Genomic DNA, 24,272 nt, shown 5'->3' with positions numbered 1-24,272 from the left:
AACATTTTATATGTCAATTACATCTCAATAAGATTAGTTAATAAATTAATTAATTAAATTGAAACCATTTCACTTAAATTAACATTCCTTCCATCCACCCCCAGTAGCACTGTTATGGCTTAGAAAATAGTTTTCAGCATGAGTCAGTCAAAAGAATTACCAATGTAAAGGACTGTGTCCAATGTTAAGGTCTGTGTCCTTTTAGGGTCTAGGGTTTGTGCCTTAATTTAAGAAAAAGCAGAAAGAGTGCTCTAAAATTTTGTAATATTTAACATGTTTGTTTTATACTTACATGAAAAACATTTAGATTTTTAAATATTAATATTAAATCTTTCTAGCAATGTTTTTATTTTATTAATTTTTAAATCTAACAAAATAAAGACAAAAATCTGAATTCTAAAGTTTTTGGAAGGTTTCTCTGTTGGTCATGCATCATAACTGATGTTCAAGCAGTATATGTTAGATTAGTAATACAAACACTATACAATTAAATATAAATGTTAATGGATAGTCTGTTCCACAAAAATTATCTTAACAATGTAGGGTAGAGAGTGATGCTTATTTTTACTGAACTATATTCATACACATTTCTTTTTCAATATCCCTGCACAGTATTCAGTACTTGGTTTAAATTCTAAAACTTAATTTCATTCTATGTATGTTAAATTTTATAGTCCAAGCTAATGATCAGAAATATGGTATTAAATAAATGAATATTGTACTTGAAACTCTTTTTAGAAAAATTAGCTGAGATGTACAATCATGGACTTGACTTGTCACTGGAATTGATTCTAGGGGAAAAAATGTTTCTAATGAGGGAAGGGGAAAAAAGAGTGAGGGATAAAACACACCAGGCTCAAAACTACAGAGTATGTGTGCAATCTCTCATTTCTACTGAGGAAACAAAATGCCAAATTGTACATTAGCACCTTTGAACATAAAGAAAACATTTTTTTTCATGATTGTTGGTTGGTTATGATCATTATACAGAATTGTTTACTGATGGAGATGTAGCAATAATACACCCTTGGTGACCTGTCCTAGATACTACAAGTTACACACAGTGTTTAGAATTAAGTGGGAAATACAATCTAATTACAATATAGGTGTTACATACAATATGATAAAGGAATATAGGAAGGGACATACAATATGATAAAGGAATATAGGAAGGGAGGTGTGAGTAAGGTTGATTAGTGATAGGGGTAGCTGGGGCAATACGCAGAAAAGGAGGCTGAGAGTAAAGGATGGCTCTCCTGAGCTCTGAGACAATAAACACTTTTTTTCAGACCAAAGGGATGAGGTGAAGAGAGAGTTCTAGACCATAAAGCCAGGATCACACTGATACTGGCAAATCATTTTTTTAAAATTTTACTTATTTATTTATTCATGAGAGACACACACAGAGAGAGGCAGAGACACAGGCAGAGGGAGAAGCAGGCTCCATGCAGGAAGCCTGATGTGGGACTCGATCCCAGGACTCCAGAATCATGGCCTGGGCCGAAGGCAGGCACTAAACCGCTGAGCCACTCAGGGATCCCCCCCAGCAAATAATTTTAAAGAATGTAGACTTCAGGGACCTTCAAGAATCTCTGAGTGAGCAATCAAGAGAGATCCTTGCAAATCATTTAAGAGTTTAGACTTGGGACTCCTGCTCAGGTGACTGCCTTCAGCTCAGGTTTTGATCCTGGGATCAAGCCCCAAGCCCATGTGGCTCCCTGCTCAGTGGGGAGGCTGCTTCCCTCTCTTCCTTGGCCCTTTCCACCCACTCATGCTCTTTCTCTCATTCTCTCTCTCTCAAATAAATAAATAAAATCTTTAAAAAAGAAAATAAAGAGTTTAGACTTTAAGGGCATTTAAAATCTCTGAGTGAGCAATCAAGAAGGACAGATCAGATTTTCACTCGCAAAAGAGTATTCCAGTTATCTAGGTGAGAAATGATGGTGACACCAATTAGAAGAATAGTGAGGGGGATGGAGATAAATGGAAAAATTCTAAAGCTATTCAGGACACATCATCAGCTAGGCCCGAGGATCAATGGATGCGAACAGATGGAAAGAAAGTACAAAAGAAGTAATCTCGGGTCTCTGGTCTGGAGGGCTGGATTGATGGCGCTATCCTTTCCATAGCTAGGAAAAAAATAGTAGAAAGGCAGGGATGGAAAGGAAGATGGTTTAAGTCTTATATTGGACATTTGAGCTGGAGGTACTACCAGGACCTACCAAAGGAGCTGGGTGTATTGGTCCAGTCTAGAGATAAGACAACAGGAGTAAATCTGGACAATAGTTTTCGGTCAATCCAGACGTAGGTATGGCCATTCAGAGTAAGTCACAGAGTAAAAAAGAGAAGAATAAACACTCCATTAGGGGATCCCTGGGTGGCTCAGTGGTTTAGCACCTGCCTTTGGCCCAGGGCGCGATCCTGAAGTCCCGGGATCGAGTCCCGCATCAGGCTCCTGGCATGGAGTCTGCTTCTCCCTCCTACTGTGTCTCCGCCTCTCTCTCTCTCTATGTCTATCATAAATAATAAATAAATAAATAAATATTTTAAAAAATAAAAAAATAAACACTCCATTAACTTGAACATTTCAGTGATAAGGCTGAAAGACTCAGCCAGATAAAGAAGAAAATCAATAGCCTGTATCTGGTGGACCTTACTAGTTGCCTACTACATATCATTCTCTGTTCTTTCTTTCAACAAAATACCAAATTTTGTTTGGGGAAGAAATGGGTTGGTTAAAAATATCTCTCCTTGCTAAAAACAAACAAACAAAAACAACAACAACAACAACAACAAAAAACACAAAACTATAGGCTCAAAGTGGAGTCACTTGCCCCCAGGACAACAAATCAAGACTCACATGCAGTGAGTCAACCTCTCCAGGAATGGAATTCTAAGCCAATAAATCTAAAATTATCTGGTCAGTACTAATGAGATAATCTGTCACAGGGACCCTCTCCATTCCTCAAAGGAAGATGAGGTAATGTGTGCGATTAAGACCCCCTGTCCTTCCTCCTTATGGAAGGTGACCTTGCCAGAAACAATTCTTCCTTTTCTTTAGCTAATAACTACTAGCCCCACCCTATAAAAACCTTCCATTTGTTGTTACAACCCCTAGAGTTATCTTTATGCTTGCCATTTGGGATGCTGCCTGATTCATTAATCACTTAATAAAATCAATTAGATCTTCCCAGTTACTCCCTTGAATTTTGTTTTTGAACATCACACATCTTTGAAACTAAAGGTGGCCACATGACACAATTCTAGCAAATGAAATGTAATAGAATTCTACTGGGTGAGATTTCCAGAAATATACTGTTGTCCTGATTTTTTTCAAAAAGGGTGGGTGGGGGGAGCTGCTGATTTTTTATATTCCTCCTTTTAGTATAGCACAGAAAGGTGACATTAAGAGGTAGAGCCATTACCTTATCACTGTGGGACCCAGGAAATTTAACAAAAATCCCCTAGCCCTGGACAAGCAGAGCAGGACTAACTCCATTTTGTGCAGCACCCTCCACCTCCTGTATGACCCCCACATGACCTGCTTATTGCTTAAGGCGCTGCCCCACCCTAGTCAGGCCGCTGGGCACACCCTTATCAGGAAATCGGCTCATAACAATGTAACCCTGCCTTGTGCCCACCCAAACTGTGCACCAATTCTGACCAAAATAATAGGCCAGCTCAAATAGATACTATAGGGTAAAATGTGATTCAATTGGCCACCTGCGTTTGGACCGACATGACTGTGCAACTTCCAGCGTATGTTACAATCCCATTGGCCACTGGCCCCTATAAAGCTGCTATGCCTCTTAGTCTCGGGGTCCAAGTCCCTGCTCCCCTGTGTCGGGTGCACTTGGACCCAAGCTCGAGCTTGTAAATAAACCCTCGTGTGTTTGCATCAGTGTCGGCTCCTTGGTGGTTTCTCGGATTCGCAGTCTTGGGCACAACAATAACCACAAGGAGGAAAACCATACTAAGGCTGGCAAAGCAGAAAAACAGAAGGAAGCTGGATTCGTGATGGCTTCTTGGAACCACCAACCTTTCACTGTATAGTCTTCCCCCAGAATCAAATTTAAACCTGTCTATTAAATTGCTTGACTTTGGTTACATGCAGTAGGATATAATCTGGATCTAGTTGGGTGCCATGAAATTCTGGGAAAGTGAACATTTCCCAAAGGAGGTCAGTTGTGTCAAATGCTCACAAGAGGTAAATTGTATCCATTATAGAAAGCAACATTTAGAAAGCTGAGGTCAAAACTATTAACAGTAATATGATATTAGTGAGAGCGAAGGGTAAGGCCACACACAATGCTTAGCACCTCTTTGCAAAGTTTTGGTAAAGCAACATATTTAAATTGCCTATGTTTGTAATATTGAATGGATCCCTGTTATAGCCTTAACATACTGATGTAGAAGAAAACATTCCTGGAAGAAAAAAAATAAAAATAGAATAGTATATTATATTCTTACTCTTATGTTCTTGAAACAAAGGAACTATGTAGATAAATAACTACAAACCTGAATTGGAGACATGCAGACCCTTTTGAAATTGTATGGCCACCCCCACAGGACACCAAATTCTAATTTTTACCCAAAATGCATTCTGAGAAAACAAATTATTCTCTGAAAAAATATTTTGGCATTCCATATAAATGTGGGAATTGTAGTAATTTAGATCCTCTCATGCTTCACAGAATTCATTAATATTTTAAAGCCTCTGAAGTCTTACAGGAAAGAGATATATATATATAAAAGTTTGTTTAAAGACTTCTTTTACAAATTATTTTTTAACAGCTTACAGAAATACTTTACTGGAACGTATTTTGAGAAAAGCCACAATGAAATATTTAAATGCTAACCATGCCAATGACAATAACTTTATAAACCCTCAAAAAATATATTTATCATAAAAGACATACCATGCACTGATATATGAAGGCAATACAACATTTAACAAATATTTATATGGATTTTAAGTACATTTATGTATGAGAGGATGCCTGACTCTGGGAACGAAAAACTCATTCTGAATGTAACCATATATGGCATTAGTTGCTCAGCCTTCAGTTACTTGCAATGAAGAGAGACATCCTTTGGAACCACAGAAAAGGAAGGAGTACACCTAGCTAGTAATGTGCCCAGCATAGTAAATAGCACATGATATAAGAGTTACCATACATACACAGTGCTTTATCAACCAGACACACTTCTAAGCGTTTTGTATATAATCAATTTATTTAATCCTCCTCAAATCTCTCTAAGGTAAGTAGAATTAATACCCTCCTTTTACAGGAGAGGGAACTGAAGTATAAAGAGGTTAGTTTAATCACCAGGGTCACAGAGCTATGCTAAATGAACATTTACTGGATTTGTTGAGAACAAAATTAATGACAGAATTAGTTGTAACTAATTCTATACAAATTATATATGTACAAACATATATGTAAATGCAAAATACATATTTGTATACATATATGCAAATTACATACATACAAATTCTATTCATAACTGTAATGAGTGTCCATAATGTACTCAATGGTTAAAAATCATTGTACAGGGTTAAGAGAACCCATCACATTCAAACAACACCAACTCCTCTTGAAATAGATCATAAGAAATGCATGATTGATTATTCACCTAAGGTTGATAATTAAAATTTTGACAGAGGCTTAAAGAAATAACCAACACAGTTCAAAAACAAAAAAAAAGGGATCCCTGGGTGGCGCAGCGGTTTGGCGCTTGCCTTTGGCTCAGGGCACGATCCTGGAGACCCGGGATTGAATCCCACATCGGGCTCCCGATTCATGGAGCCTGCTTTTCTCTCTGCCTGTGTCTCTGCCTCTCTCTCTCTCTCTCTCTGTGTGACTATCATAAATAAATTAAAAAAAAAATTTAAAAAAAAAAAAAAAAAAAGAGAGAGAGAGAGACTTTAGTGGTAATTAATGGAAGGAAGAAAAGAAAAAAGAAAACAAAAGAAAAGAAAACAAAAGAGAAAAAGCAACGAATTAAGAAAACTATGTTAAGGAATTGACTTTATTACCTCCCCCTGTTACACACTATGACCACAGAATTCTGAGTTTCTTCAAGTTTTTAGTTTTTGGTGATTTAGGCACAAGATGAGAGGACAGGAGTTAAAGGCAACTGTCAACATGTTCTCAATCCTCTGACCACAGAAATATTTCTCCTCTCCTGTGGAATTTTGGCTCTTTGCTACTTTCTTTCCTGAGGTAGCCCCAAAGGAAAATATGCTATAATCATATTTTCCAAGAATTCCCTTAAGCAAGATTCAACAAGGTTACAACCTGTCCTACGTTTTCATTTTAGAACTGAGGAAGTCACTTGGGTAAGCTATGACAAGTGCTGAGTTATGTGATCAAAATGCTCTCAGTGTCCTTCTACATCAAACACAGACTCCTAATCCATTTTCTGGTGTCTGACAGAGATAAGAATCTGATAAAATGGTAACTTAATGTGACTCAATCTAGATAAAGTACAGTATTATGTGGTAAAGAGATACAGGGTGATGGAGAGGGAAAGATTGAGAAAGAATATAAATCCTAGGGGGAAAGGATGTCCTTTCCCATTTTCTTTTTAACTTCTTGGCTTTTCTTCTAAGTTTTACTCCATCATTTACTTCATAAAATTAAAAGTGTCCCCACTCAGGCATACTAAATAACTTGGTCATAAACTTTTATTTCTCTTGACAAGTATAAAATGTCACAGGTGCTATTAAACCTAAATTTAGACCTTAGGTTAAATATGACTTAAAATGTTACTAAAGCTACAATTTCCATTTCGGAAATACTAAGAGACTGAGATTAGAAAGTGTCTTATACTCAGAAACCTAAATTAAACATCAGATATAATTTATTAAAAATTAGTCTCCACTTAATAACTATCTTCAAACATATAAGCTGCTATATTAAAAAATGGCTTATCTATTATCACTTAGCATATAAAAAGAAAGACTTCCACAGCGTAGGGTTTAAGTAAATTAAAGTAATAACTTTGTGTTAACATATGCTGATGCATGTAAGGGGTACTGATGATAGAGGCTAGATAATCTCTGGCTCCGAACAAATGATCTTTAGATAATTTAAACTAAAAGTCAGAGGAGCAGAGTAAATGACTTCCAAATGACCCTTCCAGCACGGTTCTATTCTTATTAATAAATTACAGTTTTTCTATAGTTTTCGTTTTAGAAAATGTAAAGTAAAACAGCCACACACACATACACACACACACACACACACACACACACACACACAGCATTTCACTTCTGGATTATGTGAGGTAAATAAAGCCTTCCATGAATTTACAAAAAACACCCAAGATATAGTTCATGTATTACTTTCCTTAATAAGCAATGTGGATACTGATAAAGTTTTGAGTATCCTGTTCTTTGATTAATATGCCACTATCTGTAAATATTCATACATAGTAAACATTGTTTTCCTTCTCCTTTCAGGCTACTTTATCTCTCTACTCTTCTAAATTCAATCCTTACCATAACTACCCCACCCCCACTCCCCAGCACATATTTTCTCTACCTTTCTTCTGTCTGCATCTCTCTCTCCCTTTCCCCTTGTCTGTCTTGCTCTCTCTTATCCCCTCTCCTTCTCTCTCTGTCTCTGAGTTTCTCTGTTTCTCTGGATATGTCTCGCGCTCTGTCCTCCCGTGTTTTTCTTTCTCTGCAATTCCCTCTCTCCATCTCTGCCCCTCCCTTGCTATCTCTACTAGTCTCCTACATATCCTTCACCACTTTCCCCTGCCCTCACTCTTGTTTAGAAACCCAGGGTAATTCAACCCACCAAAAATCATGTTCTTAACTGCTTCTAGGGGATGAGCTGGGGTCTGTGAACTCCAGTTTAGCACAATGTATCCCACTGCTTCTCCAATTTGAATTGGCATGAGTTAAATTGTAATATTGTTAAATACAGGGTCTGATTCAGCATATCTAACTTGCTTCCAGGTAAAGCCAATGCTATTGGTCCCCAACCACATTTGGAGCAGAAGCCTCCAGCTGCTGCCTGTAGCCAACTCAATCCTTCCCTCACTACAGTTTGCTTCCCTCACGTGGCTAGCCACATTACTATCCATGTGGGTTTCTTCCCTTTCTTATCTATATCTTGCCTACTTATTGCAGTGTCTAGATTTCCACTGGCTTTTACGTATTAATTATAACTAAGTGCTTAAAAAAATCATTAACCACAGAAAAAAGCCTCAGATTGTAATAAGAAATTTAAAACATTACCATGCTGTAACAACTTCCCTTTGATTTTTCGTCAAATTTGTTTCATTAAATATAAATCTACTGGACTATGATAATAGCTTTAAGTGGAATATAGGTTACTGGTAAAGTACAAGAATACAAATAATTCTGTTATAGAATACTTATTTTGGGGGCACCTGGGTGGCTCAGTGGTTGAGCATCTGCCTTTGGCCCAGGTCATGATCCCAGGGTCTTGGGATGGAGTCCCCTATCAGGTTCCCCACAGGGAACCTGCTTCTCCCTCTGCCTGTGTCTCTCATGAATAAATAAAATCTGTAAAAAAAAGGGAATACTTATTTTGTGTATTTTTTCCCTATCCAGGAAGAAACAGAGAAAGTATAAAGATACTTAGGTATTATTCTGAATGTGTAGACTTTCTCCAGGGAACTTCAGATAACCCCTTTGGGTACTGCTCAATTTCCTTAGTAATGTTATCCCCAGAAGAGCTTCTTAAATATTCCAGAACCTTGAAAGAAAAAAGAGCTCCCAGGGAAACAGTACCTTATGACTGCATTCTAAGCACTGTGCTTTCAAATGAGTGTTGGAGACATGTGAACTGCTTGACTTTACAAAGAGATTGTGTGGGGAATGAGCAAAAAGAGTAGATTAGACTGTTCCTTGAAGTGGCATTATGACACTTTATCATGTTTGTCACACATGGAATAAAACGCTTCTGAGTTACATATTCGATCACTTCACTTGCAATGTGCCAGGAATGGTACTAGACCCTTGGATAATGGCATGGTTCCAGAGAAGATGACTCTTGAGATGACTGTAAAGTAATGACCAATGGAACAAGAAAGCAAGCATATTGCAGGCTGAGAAACAAGAGGAAAATACAATTTCTTGGGATTGTAATGGGCTGTAGCACTCTGAACTCTATTAGTCACCCAAAGATTACACCACCTAATTCAAAGGCTCAATCCCTTCTGCATGGTCATAGACTAGACCTTAACTTTGCCATCACCACTAATTGTATCTCTTGCAAAATTTCAACCCCTACTGTCTAACCCTTCAGAATTAAGCCAAGTCTTCAATATTCAAATCTATTCCTTTCTTTGCTCTTCACCTACATGACTACCAAGTGCTTCACTAGCATCATCTTCTGTCTGGAATACTGCCGGAGTTTCCTAACTGGTTTCCCCCAGGCATTCTGCAACTCATTCTCTATGCATATAGAAAATATGAAGTATTACATGAATGACATTTTTTAAGTATAAATCACGTCATGTCACCTCCACCGTTGTCCCAAAACCTTCTGCGGTTCTCATTGCACTGAACATATAATCCAACATTACTAATCTGGTAACAGAATCCTGCACGATCTAGACCCCACCTATCTCCATAGCGGTCTTCCTTGCTCATATGCCATACCAACCATTTCATTTTCCCAAATATGTCCAAGTCTTTCATTTTCTCATGGCCTCTTAGATGTACTGTTCTTCTGCCTGAAATGCTTTTTCTTTTACTCTGTGTCTTGGTCACATCTTGTATTTCAGTTCTTAGCTTGGCCCCAATCCTTCCTGGCACTTGTCACAATTTTTAACCATAAAGTTATGGTAGTTGCTTATTTTCTGTCCTCATTCCTTCTACCCATTGTATTGTAATTTCCATGAAGGCAGAAACCACTTCTTTTTTGTTCACCACTAAATAGCTAGAACTAAGTAGAATATCTAGAAAGAGTTACTTTGGAGGGGAAAAAAAACACAATTTTTTTTGATAAACTATATTTGGTATTCTTTACATATTTATTTAATTTCCAGCTTTAAAAACAACATTTTTAAGTGCCCATTTTGAGTAACAAAGAAACAGAACATTAATACCCACCAAAACATTCAATAGTATTTTATTCTAACCTGACAAAATAAATTGATAATGTATGACAGCTTAAGCTAATTTATAATATAGTAATTAAAATTAGGAATGCCTGGGATGCCTGGGTGGCTCAGCAATTGAGTGTCTGCCTTTGGCTCAGGGCGTGATCCTGGGGTCCAGGAATCGACGCCCGCATCAGGCTCCCTGCAAGGAACCTCTTCTCCCTCTGCCTATGTGTCTGCCACTCTCTCTGTGTCTCTCATGAATGAATAGATTTTAAAATCTTTAAAAAATAAATAAATAAAAAACAAAATTAGGGATGCCTGAGTGACTCAGTCATTTGAGTATCTAACTCTTGATCTTAGCTTGAGTCTTGATCTCAGGGTGGTGAGGTCAAGTCCTGCATTGGGCTCCACATAAGCATGGAGCCTACTTAAAAAATAATGAAAATAAAAATAAAAATTCTTAAAATTAATTCTACTAAGAAGGTTTAGGTATGTTTTATTAAATTTGTCACTCATTTTAAAATATATACAAGTGATTCTGAAGTTGTTCTGTGTACGTGGGAAAGACTTCTAGCATGTAAGTCATAAGTAAATTAGGAAGATTAAAAGGAGGAGTGATGATAAGATTTGAGAAGTAACCAGATCTATCTTGTTATTTGAATATTTTTTACAGAAAGTACTGTTGAAAGGAGGAGACACTGCCAAGAATTTCCCATAAATAACTAAATACTGAATTGATTTTCTGGAAGCATCAAGGAGCTTTATATCTAAGTATCAACAGCATTGAAATAATCATCTTAATATTTTTCAGCAAAAATGAACACCATCTACTTTTTGAGAAAATAAAAGGAGTGGCTCATGAGACTGGTAATGGTATATGTAACCTTTAACCCCAGAATTACTGGATTGAATCTTGTCCAGGATAGTGTATCTTAGTAATATTCGGCAGAAGGAAGTTGTTTTGTAGCATCCAATCTAAAGAACTAAACTTTTCCAATTAGTCTTTATGACACAGATGTGTTCCAAGATATCCAATGCCTTTTTTTGGCCACCTAAGACTGAATAATGTTGAATAGTGAATAGTTTTCCTCAGAGCACATATAGGGACTTTAGGGTATCTAAAATGATATCTACTCAACTTTCAACAGTAGTTAACTCTGAATAATGAGATTACAAGAACATGTATGTATTATCACAAATAAAACACAATTTTCTGAAGTTACACAGAAATGATCTCTGTAAGCTTATTATTCACATTCCTTAACCTGTGATTGGGAGTAAAGAAAAAGAAATGCATAATGTGCCTCTACTCTTAAGGCCTTTCTACAAATCTACTAAAGATTAATATATAACAGGTATGTGAGATAAAGAAGAAAACATAAAAAGTTTACTGAAGTCTACTGAACATGTGCCTTCAGCTGTGTTTAACTAGCAGTGGTTTTAAGATAAAATATAACCTGTTGGTTATCTATGAATAAATAGTACATTCTCTAACACAGCCAACTCCCCTAATAGCACACTCAAATAGTCAGCAAGCTTTGCCCTCTTCTAACAAGATGCCCACTGAGATTCAAATTTTCCCTTTCACCCATCGTCACTGTCATCTCTCACATGGATTATGAAATATAGGTTTCTGCCTTCCTATTCATATTAAATACTCTTTGGAAAGATAAAACCAAAAGAGAGAGAAGGGAGAAAGAAAGAATTTTTATGTTCTTTTAAAAGAGAATGACCACTATCTTCTCTCTTAATGTAGTAACTAAAGGATGCTGCTTTTACTTTTCTCAACAAATAAAGAAATCCCCCAATCCTATATTCATATTGAAGGTATGATGTGTCTATACTTGATTTACAACACCATTTAAGCCTAACATCTCGATGCAACAAGATGACCTGATACTTACATCATGGAGATTACATAACTTTACCCCCTGATTTTCTGAATTTTATTTCTCAGTTACCTAATATGATAAAATAACTATAAATCCAAAAACAAGAATCTAAAAATAATCATCAAAGGCAGCTATGGACTAAATGTTTGTGTCTCTCCACCAACCCACAAATTCGTTTGTTTAAGTCTTAATCCCCAATGAGATGATGGTATTTGGAGATGGGGACTTGGGATGGTAATTTGGGTTTGATGGATTCATGGGGGTAAAGCCCGTATGATAGGACTGTCTTTACACAGGGATAAAAACACCCGAGCTCTCTCTCTACCATGGGGGAAAACCAAGAAAGAACTCTCCCCAGAATCTAATCATGTTGGCACCCTGATCTCCAACTTCCCAGCCTCCAGAACTGTGAGACATTAATGTTTGTTGTTTAAGTCACTCAGTACAAGGTATTCTTGTTATAGTTGCATAAGCAGATTAAGACAGGCAACAATAAAAGAGTATTATTCAACTGATAGTAAAAACTCAAGTATTTAGTAACCAGAATCATGTCATAGAACTTAGCAATGCTGCCTCTTTACTTAAGTACACAAATTTAATTAGAAAAAATATGAATGCTATATCAACTGTAAAAGTTGTAACACTGAATTCTTTCATTTGTCCTTGAAATAAAAAAGATTTGAATCAGCATTATTGCATGTCCTACATTAGCACTAAGGATTTTAAGGTAAGAGCAAATGTCTCATACCATTGATTTCAATTCAAGGTGGAATTTAATATATTCAACACATTTTTTACTTAATTGGGAATTAATTTAAGAAAAATAAATTATTGAAGCATCATACTTATATTTTAGTATATTAACATGCTTATCTTTAAATTTAAAATGAAGTGAGTTCATTTTTCAAGTCAGAAGAATCAGATCCCTTTCCTAAAAAATAATTTTGGTGTTTGATGGAAAGATATAAGAGGAAAAAAGTAATGAAAATAACAGCACCAAAATTAAATTCATGATTTATAGTTCATGATTTATAATTACGCGCCAGTTACTGTGCTACACACCTTATATACATAACTTAATTTAATCATGAATCCATTTTGGAACAAAGAATCAGTTCATTTTAGGATATAACTGTATCAGGAAGTGGAAAGATTTTAAGTCAGTAAACTAAATGACTCTTTAACATTCTTCCCTTGAATACCAAAAACAAAAATGAGATATAAAAAAGGTTTTAGAATGTGGTGATAGCACTTGAAAATGATAAGTTAAAAAAATAAAACAAATTAAATAGAGAAAACTATTTTTAAGTATGCAATATAAAGCAAATTCAACTTCTAAGATAAAAAGTCTATCAGGGAACAATGTACGTGTGTGTGTGTGTGTGTGTGTGTGTGTGCATATAAACTATAAATAATTCTAGTGCCTGACCATAATAGAGGTCAGATTGATTATGTGTGTGCACACAATCAATCAATCAATATTTTAAAATATAATGGCATATTCTACTTCCACCTGCTCATCTGACCATTTCATCTCAAAGAGTAATCCTTCCATCTTCCAAGGTCCAGATTTTAGGAATACAATCTATTGTACCTAGGTAAACACATGGTTACTTAGTATCCATAGTCAGTTTGCTTTGTCATTTTACCCAAAGGAGGAATCTTGGATCAATTAAATTCTAAATCACTCTGATGAGTATTATTTAATAATAATAACAACAAAAGATCATGATATATTGAAAGGGGTGGGAAAATTTTACTTCAAAATATTAACATTTACCCCCAAAGTAATTACTATTAAAATGTACCCCAGTAAATAAAACCATGGAAGACCTAATCTTTGATTAATTGGACAATTCTTTTTTTTTTTTTTCCCCAGGAAAGATAGTTCCCTGGTTTTGCTGCTAAGACAGCTAGCAGATGTCTGCCTAGTCTAAAGGGAATTTCTTTCCCTCAAGAGAAAACAGCTTAAATAGGAAACAAATAGCCATATGCTAACTGTGCACTGCTTAGCAGATGACGTAGATGGCCATGTTCTACAATGGAAAGCATGAGGGTCAAGGTTCAGATTAATTTTCGTCAAAATTCAATGCAATTACCCAAGATCAAATTACTTATTAAATATAAGTTGTGTCTAAGAACTGTGCTATCAATTTGTTCCAGGCACAAAATAGAGTTCTAAATTTAGTAAGTGATAATGTTGGGTACAGGAGAATGGAGAATGGACCCATTAAATATTTTCCTAGATGTTTAGCAGACTCTTGAATAGAGCTAATACAAGACAAACAAGACAATACCACTTGCAAGACGGTTTTAGAAAGTTTAGTTTGCAACTGAATTAGATAGAGTGAAGTTTTCATAAATCTTAGAAACAGTGGGAAATTAAATTTCCAATTTAATGTCCCCATCAAGATATATCATTCTAGGTTTGCAAAGAAAAATAAGAATTAAAAAAAAAAAAAAACTAAAGAAATAACATCTGTGATTAAAAGTTCTTTTCCTGTACAAAGATAAATGTCTAAAACTTCCAGGAAACTTTCATAAAGGTATCATCATATATTTCTTAGCATTCCAATTTTTGGACTTTATAATTGTGTGAGATAACTTTTTAACTGCATCGAAACTGAGTTTTCAAGAACAAGGAATACAGCTTTTACTACGTGGTAAGGATCGGCACCAAAAGGCCGACCAGTGCTTTTCACTGGGTCTAAACCTGGTTATAATTGGGACTGAAATAAAAATAAAAATAAACAATTCTAAAAATAACCAATAAATGCAATCCTTTTGGTGTACTTTCTAAACTTGAATAAATGTTAAAAACACAAAAGACACGATTATTATCACTTCTGTACAGAAACAAAGATTTTCAATGACATTCAATATCTTTTTTTTTAGTGTTTGAGAGATTGACAATTGTTAGGAACTGAGAAATGCAGTTGTTGTTACAGCTGTAAAACTTGGTTTAAATGCAAACAAAACACAGATAAATGTTTTTAAAAACATTACCAACAACTGTGCTGTGAAATCTGTGTTGCCTCTAGACACTTTTTTTTTCCCTCTAGACACTTTTGTTAATGCTATTACTCTTGGCTACACTGTCACTGAGAAATTAGATGCAATCTTTGTCTTCCTGTGTCTTTGGTAAGAATAAGAATAGTTCTTATTGAACTTACGGTACCTAAACTAAGAAAATGTGAAAAAAAAAAAAGTAGAATATTCTCCAAGAAAAAAATAAAACCAAACTATAATAGTACTTCACAGATTTAATCTATAGCATAGCATAGCATACTAACCTACCAAAGCAAGTATGGCCCATGTTTCCCTGGACTTCCACCCCTGCCCCCTACCTCCCAAATACACACACAACTTGTTCATAAATTACAAAAGGCAACTTTCCATTTTAGGACACAAACATATTTTAAAATGGTAACTTAACAGTCACTATTGCCTAAAATAAGTAACTGAAATATATGTGAACTATATCACTACATATCTATATGTAGTGTACTGAAACTTGAATTTAGTAAATAATGTTTTAAACACACAAAACCCATTTTAACTGCAGAGCACTTATTTTTTTTTCCCATATAATTTATGGTACAAAATAATACAGTTTACCCAAATAAAAACATGCTGTTTATTATCACAATTAAACAGGTATAAAAATTGCAATACAAACAATACTCAAACTTTTTTCAGGGTTTAAAATAATTATTATCACTAATAAAAATTTTTATTATCAAACTATCCTTGTTAATATCAAAATATATTTGCTAAATATATGATACCTATAGTCTGCCTTTCTACATATTTGAATTGTTAATGAATATGATCTTAAAGTATTGTTTAAAGCACTTTAACTAGATTCTATAAATTATAATATTCTCTTTAATCTGGAATTTGAAACATTTTGGAGACATACTGAGAAATATTACACTAAAATTTGTGACTTATCCATTCAGGGACTATGTATTTGAATATTTTACTGGTACAAGTAATATAATGATTTTTTGTCTGGTTTCAATTCCTTGAAGGTATATTTGTTGACTAAGACTGGAAAAGCATTTCCCATAATGAACTCACAAGGTAATGGAATGTCTTGCTTAGAAAAGAATTTAACTGGAAATTCATAATATCTTTTAAAATAGCCACACAAGTGCCAGATTGGAAAAACACAGTTCTCTAAATCCCCAGTGCATTAAGGGTATCTTGATCATCTAAAGTAAAACTAAAGGAGTTTTGAGGCAAGATCTAGAGGGTAAGCATTTAGATATTCTATTCAAGTCTGTAACCTTTTCTATAAACTCTGGCAATGATCAGAATGCAAGTAGAGTAAGAAATACCGCAGAAACACAGTATGATCCTAAGATATATATTTCTATCAGCACACTTCGTTCATAAGAAATAATTTCAGAGAATAAATAATTAATCTGCTTTTCCTTCTAATCTTCAGTTTCTTATCTACCAAAAATAAGAGTTGGCCTAGGTCATCTACACCACCTTTCTTGATTCTTTATATCTGTTTTCAAATGTTAACTTAATTTTACCTCCACAGGGAATAAGTATTCTTAAATATAAACACATCAAAAGGTAGAAAGGTATTAATATCATAACCTGAAAGAAGACTGTATCAAAATATATACATCCTCTTATGAAAACAGTTAAGCTTCTTTTTGCCTACACCACATTTAAATTTGTGCAAAAAAAAGAAACAAGAAAAAGAAAAGTAGCCTACTCTGTGATTATAGCTTTTATACATCTCAGTTACATAGTTCTAAGATTTTCACTGAGAATCAAGGCAATACAAGAAAGTACAATACAATATGCTTACAATCAATTAAATTTGATTAGAAATATAAATTGAGTTTCAAGCAAATGTTTTAAAAACGTGAGTCGCTACTTCTGACACAGTTTTAAATGGTTGCTCTCATTTTTTCTAATTAATTTTATGTTCATGTTAGACATCTTTGGCATTCTGTTTACTACATGGTTCTATAAGTGTGATCAACTTATCTAAATTCTTGAGGAACTTATCCCACATTAATAATCTAATTAAGTTGGGAAATCTGTCTTTAAATTCCTATCTTGTCTATATTGCATAACTATCTGTGGATCTATATATTCAAGTTCTAGTTGAATGTCAGAGATGATGTTAGAGTTTATGAAACTGAATATATAGTTAAAATTTTGAACATAAATTATATCAAAATATCAATCATCTTAGAAAGCATTATATATACATAACTACATAGTTATGTATGCAGTTTCACCTATAATTTTATGTAAAATGAATTAGAGATCTAAATTTCACTTGTCTTTCCAATCCCTATGCAATTCTCAATTGTACATTTAATACACAGAATGATTCTTCCAAACAAATGAAACTTTCTGGCTACCTCTTGAATGTTTATTGAAAATAAGAGAATCCCAATTTGTATTTAAATACATTACACACCCAGACTCTAGCTATAACAATTTAATCATTAATTGATAGAACCTTCTTGAGGTAATTGCAAATTAACTGCATTTGGCGTTTGTGTAAATAAACTAAACCATCGGCTACTTGAGGATTACGTACACAGGTTTTCCTCCAAGAGCACACTAGAATAGCCAAGATAATAAAGTATGAGGCAGAGACATACATTTCTCTACCCATAGCTGTACCAAAAGTGTAATGTATGTCTAAAAATTAGAATCCATTTAAAACCATATCTTCTACTACCAGTTGAAAGTATTTCTCCAAATGAAGACAAATGAAAAATACCTCATGCTATTCTTTTTACAGAAATATGCTTGTATTCAATATATTTAAAAGTAACAAAAAAGGATAAATCAATTTTTTAGAATAGATCAATTTCAGTGAAAATGTTTAAAAGAAAGCAGCTCCAAATCCAAATGGTAAAATGGTTCAACAACTATGTGCAAATCCCAAATTAGCTTGAACAACTAGCTACGATGAGAAATATTAAAGAAAAAAAATCAAATAGGTGGAGAATTGTATTCATCATACAGAAAGCTAGAAATTTTCCTCAAGTAAAGCCTAGGATACCTGTTTGACTTTTGATTACCATCCTCCAGGCAAATGATCCCACTGTACTATTCCTGCTGCAAAAGCCAAAAGCCCATTTTACTTACTAGCCACCTCCAGCGATGCATTATGGCTCACAGCCTCTCCGAGGTAATTCCGTGCCACACAGACGTAGACCCCTTCATCAGGCCTACTTTTTCGTCCATGTACTATACGTAAGAAAAATAAAGATCCACTTGGCAGCAACATTCGGTGTGAGCGAGGGTCATCTTTGTCTGTCTCCACTCTCTCCCCACCTTTGTACCATTCAATGGTGGGCGTGGGGCGGCCTTCAGCTTTACAGTTCAGAGTTGCAGGTTCTCCTTTTGACACAATTAGGTCTGAAGGGTGTTCAACAATACGAGGTGGAAAATCTTCCTGACGGAGACGGGAGCCTGCAGAAGAATTGATGAAATAGCTTTGTATTATCACACGGAAACAATTAAAAGTCTTATTTCAGAAGCCAAGGCTTCAGCACTGCTATGTAAACAGGGCATAATACTGACTACCCTCTTAACTCTATCTCCTAATTAATCCTTCTGGTGTCCACCTCAACACACCTTCCAATTCTTGAATCCTTTTGACCCTCCACTTAGAATTCACTCCCACTTAAACTTGGCCTACACATCCCATCTGTTCTTCAAATCCCTTGTCCACAAAGCCTTTCAGAACCCATTACCCCATCTATATTTACCACATACATGCCTGTTTTGCAGAGGAATGTGTGAAAGAAGTGTAGAGCATTACAAGTAATAGCATGGCTTCTTAGAATCTCCTTTGTAACTAACATCTATCAACACTTAAAAAAAAAAAAAACCTATTCTGTAGACTAATGAACATCATATTCAAATATACGGTAAAACTGCTCTTTATATAGATTTTTATATCTTCCTAAATAGTAAAAGTGCAATGTGTGTATACACTTTCCGAGAGTTTAAATTAAAATTAATTTCATTAGTTACCAACAGTTACATGTTAATATTTAACATACTTCACAGATGAAATGTTATATAATTGAGTTTAAATAATTAAATATAAAAGGAAAAAGGATATTGGGTAAGGGAGTATATTCTGTATTGCATCATATTTGAAGTCATTTAAATATGTGTCATTTAATATTTCCTGTGTCTGTACCTTATTTTTTCCAATGAGATTATAACTTCTAAAATGGGGATCAAGATTCATATTTTTTAATATTCCTACCATATTTTTTAATATTCCTAACCTATTGCTGCCATAGATAAATTTAATACATAAATTTCTTCAAGATTTCTCAAATGCAACAGCCCAAGGCTTAATTTAACTGAGCCCCAAACCTTGTTCTCATCTGGTCATCCAATCTCAATGAATAATGCAAAGTAGAAACCAGGCTTCCTTGACACCCCCCCCTTTCTTTCCTCTCCTCCTCCCCAATATTTCTCCAATCAATCTACTCATCTCCATCTCTACAGCTAGTTACCAACCCAGGTCAAACTACTATCAATTCCCACCCGGATTTAGGAAAGCTCTTAAACTACTTCACTTCAGGGAATGCCTGGGTGGCTCAGTGGTTGAGCTGAGCGCCTGCCTTTGGCTGAGGGCGTGATCCTGGAGTTGCAGGATGGAGTCCCACATTGGGCTCCCTGCATGCAATCTGCTTCGCTCTCTGCCTCTCTCTCCGTGTTTCTCATGAATAAATAAATTAAACTGCTTCACTTCAGCGTAGCCACATGAAGGCTTTGAAATGCAAATACAATCTGGGTTCTTCCCTACTTCAGTGGCTCTTAAAATAAACTCATTGCTCTTAAGATAAGGTCCTTAACAAGATCTACAAGTGTTCATTCCCCTATCTAGCTCTTCAGATTCTTCCTGTTCCACTTCTTGCTCTGCTTTCTTCACCTCACCTTGTGTTAGTTCACAAATACAATGCACTTCCTCCTGCCACAGGCCTACACCTGCCATGGGGTCTGTGCTCAAAATGGTCTTACTCTAGTTAATATCCACTTTCCTTTCAAATCTCTGCCCTCTCAGATCTTTCAAAAAAAGTCAAATGCTCCTTTTATAAGCCTAGATAGCACTATATAGCTACATCTGGTAAGAATGATCAGAATTACAATTTAATGTTTTTTGTTTGATGCTTTGAATATGGTCTTTCCTATTCCTCTGTAAGGTCTACGGGTCTGGTTTTGCTCATGGTTGCTTCTCTTATTCCTGGCAGAGTGCTGAGCATACTATAGGTACACAATAAATATGTGTTGAATAAATGAAAACTTGAATGAGGTCCTGATCATTCCTTCTTGATGGGGAAGACCTATTTCAGTAGAATGATCTGAACTTACTAATCATGTATTCTATAAAGAGACATTAGGAGACTTTATTTTATAAATTATACCCAGTGTGCAATCTAGTCAACCTTTCCTAGACTGTATGCTCTGCATGGACTGATTTATATCTCTAATTTATAACTACTGCAATTAACATTTTTTCTTAATGAATGAAATTAGCAGATGAATGATGAAACTTAAAGAGCCTTTATTTATATCAGCCATGAAATAACAAAAAAATTCACCTGAAATATTGAATAATAGTTTTAATCTGAAACACTGAGAAACAGCTTTAGTCCAATGCATGGACTATACAACATACTATAAATTCTTTAAGTAAAACAGCCTCTAAAGGAGGAAGAAGAAATAAACCAGCAACATGGGGAAAAAATAACTTGAAAAGTCATACTTTCTCACATAAAGCATACTGAAGTCAAATGAAACTTAAATTAGATTTTAGATTATTCAATTGCAAATACTATACAATTTCAAAAAAAATAAAACATTATATATGACCATCCCTGACTTTGGTATAATTATGAAAGCTGGATGCTACTGAGGATCAACTACTGAGGTAATAAATATGTAATTAAAGCACACGTTATTTTAAATTCTGAAAGTCCATTTCAGATAGGAAATAGGGACACACAGTTTGCTGTGAGAAAACAAAGAAAGGACACCTAAGACTGCCTGAACAAGAGACAGTGAAGGTTTCCTGAAACAGCAAATTTGAGAGGAATCTTGAAAATGAGTCAAGAACAAAGGAGATGATTTCACTGGGGGCACAGCTACAAAAGAATATGGTACACCTGTGGGACCTGCGGGGTGTTAATATGGCCTAAGTGTGAGGTTGGACTCATGTCAGAGATTAACAAATATGTGCCTGAAGGAGTAGTCAGAAGCAATAACGTGATTGGTTTTGTACATCACATCAATGTTCTGGAGCCTACCTAAATGCAACAAAACATTCAAATATTTTAAGCAAGGCATGGGTACAGTCATGCTTGCCCATGGGCTCACCATTGGTAGTATGAAACTGGACCATACAGCAGGCTAAATTAGGAAGTAATTGGTCAGGAAACTTTTGCACTCTTTAAACAATAAATTCTGAAAACTTGGACTCTTGACAGAAGAGAAAATGGAGGAAAGAATCTAGAGATATTTAGTTATAAAATCAACAGGACCTGATCAGTGGCAAAGTGGGGTAAGATAGAAATGAAAAGTGCACAAGATGGAGGAGAAGCATAAGCTAGAGGATTCCGAGTTTATGAACTGAGCAGTGGGTGAATGGCAATCCCAAAGAAGGTGGAGAATGAAAAAGTAAAATATGGTGGGAGGAAGGACAGAGGAGATGATTTATTCAGTCTTCAACATGGAGGGGTACTTCCTGAATATCCAACTGGAGATGACATGTTGCCAACTAAATATCCAGGTGTAACCTCAGAAAAAAAATCTCAGCTGGAGATTTAGATGAGAATCAAGCCAGAGACTGAAACTATGGGAAAGAATAAAACTGTATAGGGACAGTATATGGAGGAAGTAACATCCAATTACAGAACTTGGAGATCACCCAGGCTCCACCAAAGTACAGTGTAGCTCAAGACTCTACCCCTAACCTACAGTCCCATTATAGCTGGACCACAGCTAGCATGACTTGAGGAATGGAAAACTTAGGCCTAAGTTTTCACCAGAATGTTTGTACAGCAGTATTCAGTAAAAGAGTTTCAGAAATAAAAATGTTGTCTCTATTACTAAAGGCTAAATCATCAGAAATGCTCCACAGAATACTCTTTCCTCAGATTGTTCATATGTATTGCTCAAAAAAAAGAGTTACAGTTCTCAGGGTGTTTGGCCTTGCTAACACACACTATGATGCACCAAAAGAAAAGTATTCTATGCAGCATTTCTCAAACTTTTTTGGCTACTAAGCTCTTGTTTTCTTTTTTCAGGATATCACACTGAACTTTGCTTCTGAGGAACACACTTCCAGAGAAAATATACTCTGTTAGCATATAAAAATCTGAAGTAAATTAATAGGCTTACCAAAAAAAGTTATTTGAATATAGAACCCATATCTTTGAAAATCATAACAAAAATGTAGAAATCTCACATTCCTCAACATGTCTAACTTTCAGAAAAGAAACTTTCCAATTCCCAAGTGATATTCATAATGAGTAACTGGTTAACCTCCACAATAAAAATTATAAATGGTAATCATCGTCTCCAGAAAAACTATAATATTCTTTACTATCAAGTATAATAAGCTGGAAGGAAAGGAACGAAAGAGAAAACTACCATTAATTATCCATCATACCCTCCATCACAACAACAGCTTTAGGAAGTGGGCGTTGTTATATCCGGTGTCCATATGGGGAAAGCGAGACTCTCAGCTGTCATTCAGCTGGAAGGTGGCAGCGCTGGGATTCAACCCTAGTCAAATTCAAAACCCTTGCTCTTCCAAGTAATCCATAAATGCTGCTAGGATTAATTAGTTAAAATTCACAGTGAAACATGCTTTGCCTGTTCTTGTTTTCAACAATGGAGGTGTTCATTTTGATTGCTTATTTTTAAAATGTGGATGATAAAAACAAGAAGCAGGCAAACCTGGTGGCAAATGTTGTTCTTTCCCTGTGCATACAGAGAATACCTAACTCTAAATTGCATGATTTCATATTCCTTTTATTCAGTAAAGAATCTGATAATAAACAAATGGAGATACAAAGCTTTTCTTACATGGTATCATCTTCTCTAAATATGAGCTTGAATTTTCGATTCTCTAAATATGAGCTTGAATTTTTTATTAAATAGCCTTATAACGCCAGTTCTTAATTCCTACGTAACTGTTCACGCAATTAAAATTCAGTATTGGGGCACCTGGGTGGCTCAGTGGTTGAGCATCTGCCTTGGGCTCGGGTCATGATCCCAGGGTCCCAGGATCGAGTCCCATATCGGGCTCCCCACAGGGAGCCTGCTTCTCCCTCTGCCTGTGTCTCTGCCTCTCTCTGTGTGTCTCTCATGAATAAATAAATTAAAAAAAAATTCAGTATCACTGGGGCACCTGGCTGGCTCAGTCAGTGAAACATGAGACTCAATCTCAGGGTTATGAGTTCCAGCCCCATGTTAGGTGTAGAGATGACTTAATATTAAAAAAATATATCTTTAAAAACATTCAGTATCACTGGTTCCCCAATTTTTTCTACCAATATATTTTGAGGGAAAAGTCTCTCATCTTGTATCAATAATTGCTGACTCACTTTCTCAAAGGGAAACTTCAAGAGAGGTATACCAAGATCAAATTAGGAACTCTCATATTCCTCCCTAAAGCAGGTAGTGCTCACCTCTACTGGGTCACAAAACTTCTCTCTCTATTTAATATTCTTGATTCATTCACAAAAAAACCTTCTCTCTTCCATCATGAATTCTGAGTTCCTGTAAGCCACCTGACAATCACCATTCTAGTTATGCTCATGTGTTGTTATTTATTTGTATGTTATACGGTATGAGGTTTCTATCACACTTGGTAAAACCAACTTCCTGGTTTCAACCAAACTCTGAAGAGGAAACAGAAAAGTGACAAAGAGAAGCGTCAAAGAAGAAAGAGAAGGGTAAGGAACAAGGATGATGATGTCAGCTGCCCTCAGCAAGAATCCTGGTGGAACCTTGGGAAGAGAACACAGTCGACTTTAGGCAGGACAGAATTCCTTCAACAACTGCCCGGTTGGAAGATAAAATATAAACATGAGTGACTGAAATATCTAAATATTTACACAACCGCAGCTGGAAAAAGATATACACGTAAGTGCTAAGTATTTCAAGGAAATATATCAAAGTCACATGAGATTTATGATGAGGAAACCAAACTCCTAGTTGGCCGTAAACTGCTCCCCCCTTTAAAACATCACTTTTACAGGCACGCAA

General features: G+C 35.5%; 1 protein-coding gene across 8 annotated transcripts in view; it reads right to left on the bottom strand.

The window, feature by feature from the left end:
* Window positions 1-24,272, bottom strand: part of ROBO1 (roundabout guidance receptor 1) — a 1,125,490-nt gene that overhangs the window by 316,360 nt on the left and 784,858 nt on the right. For all 8 annotated transcript variants that reach the window (XM_038581198.1, XM_038581196.1, XM_038581200.1 and 5 more), the window contains one exon: window positions 18,120-18,446. In XM_038581198.1, the coding sequence (XP_038437126.1) occupies window positions 18,120-18,446 (327 nt within the window). The remainder of the gene's footprint in view (window positions 1-18,119; window positions 18,447-24,272) is intronic.

This window comes from Canis lupus, chromosome 31 (genome assembly GCF_011100685.1).
Source record: "Canis lupus familiaris isolate Mischka breed German Shepherd chromosome 31, alternate assembly UU_Cfam_GSD_1.0, whole genome shotgun sequence".
In the NCBI taxonomy this organism is placed as follows: domain Eukaryota; kingdom Metazoa; phylum Chordata; class Mammalia; order Carnivora; family Canidae; genus Canis; species Canis lupus.
Note: the sequence above shows the minus strand (reverse complement) of the source record. Positions and strands in the feature narration are given on the sequence as shown.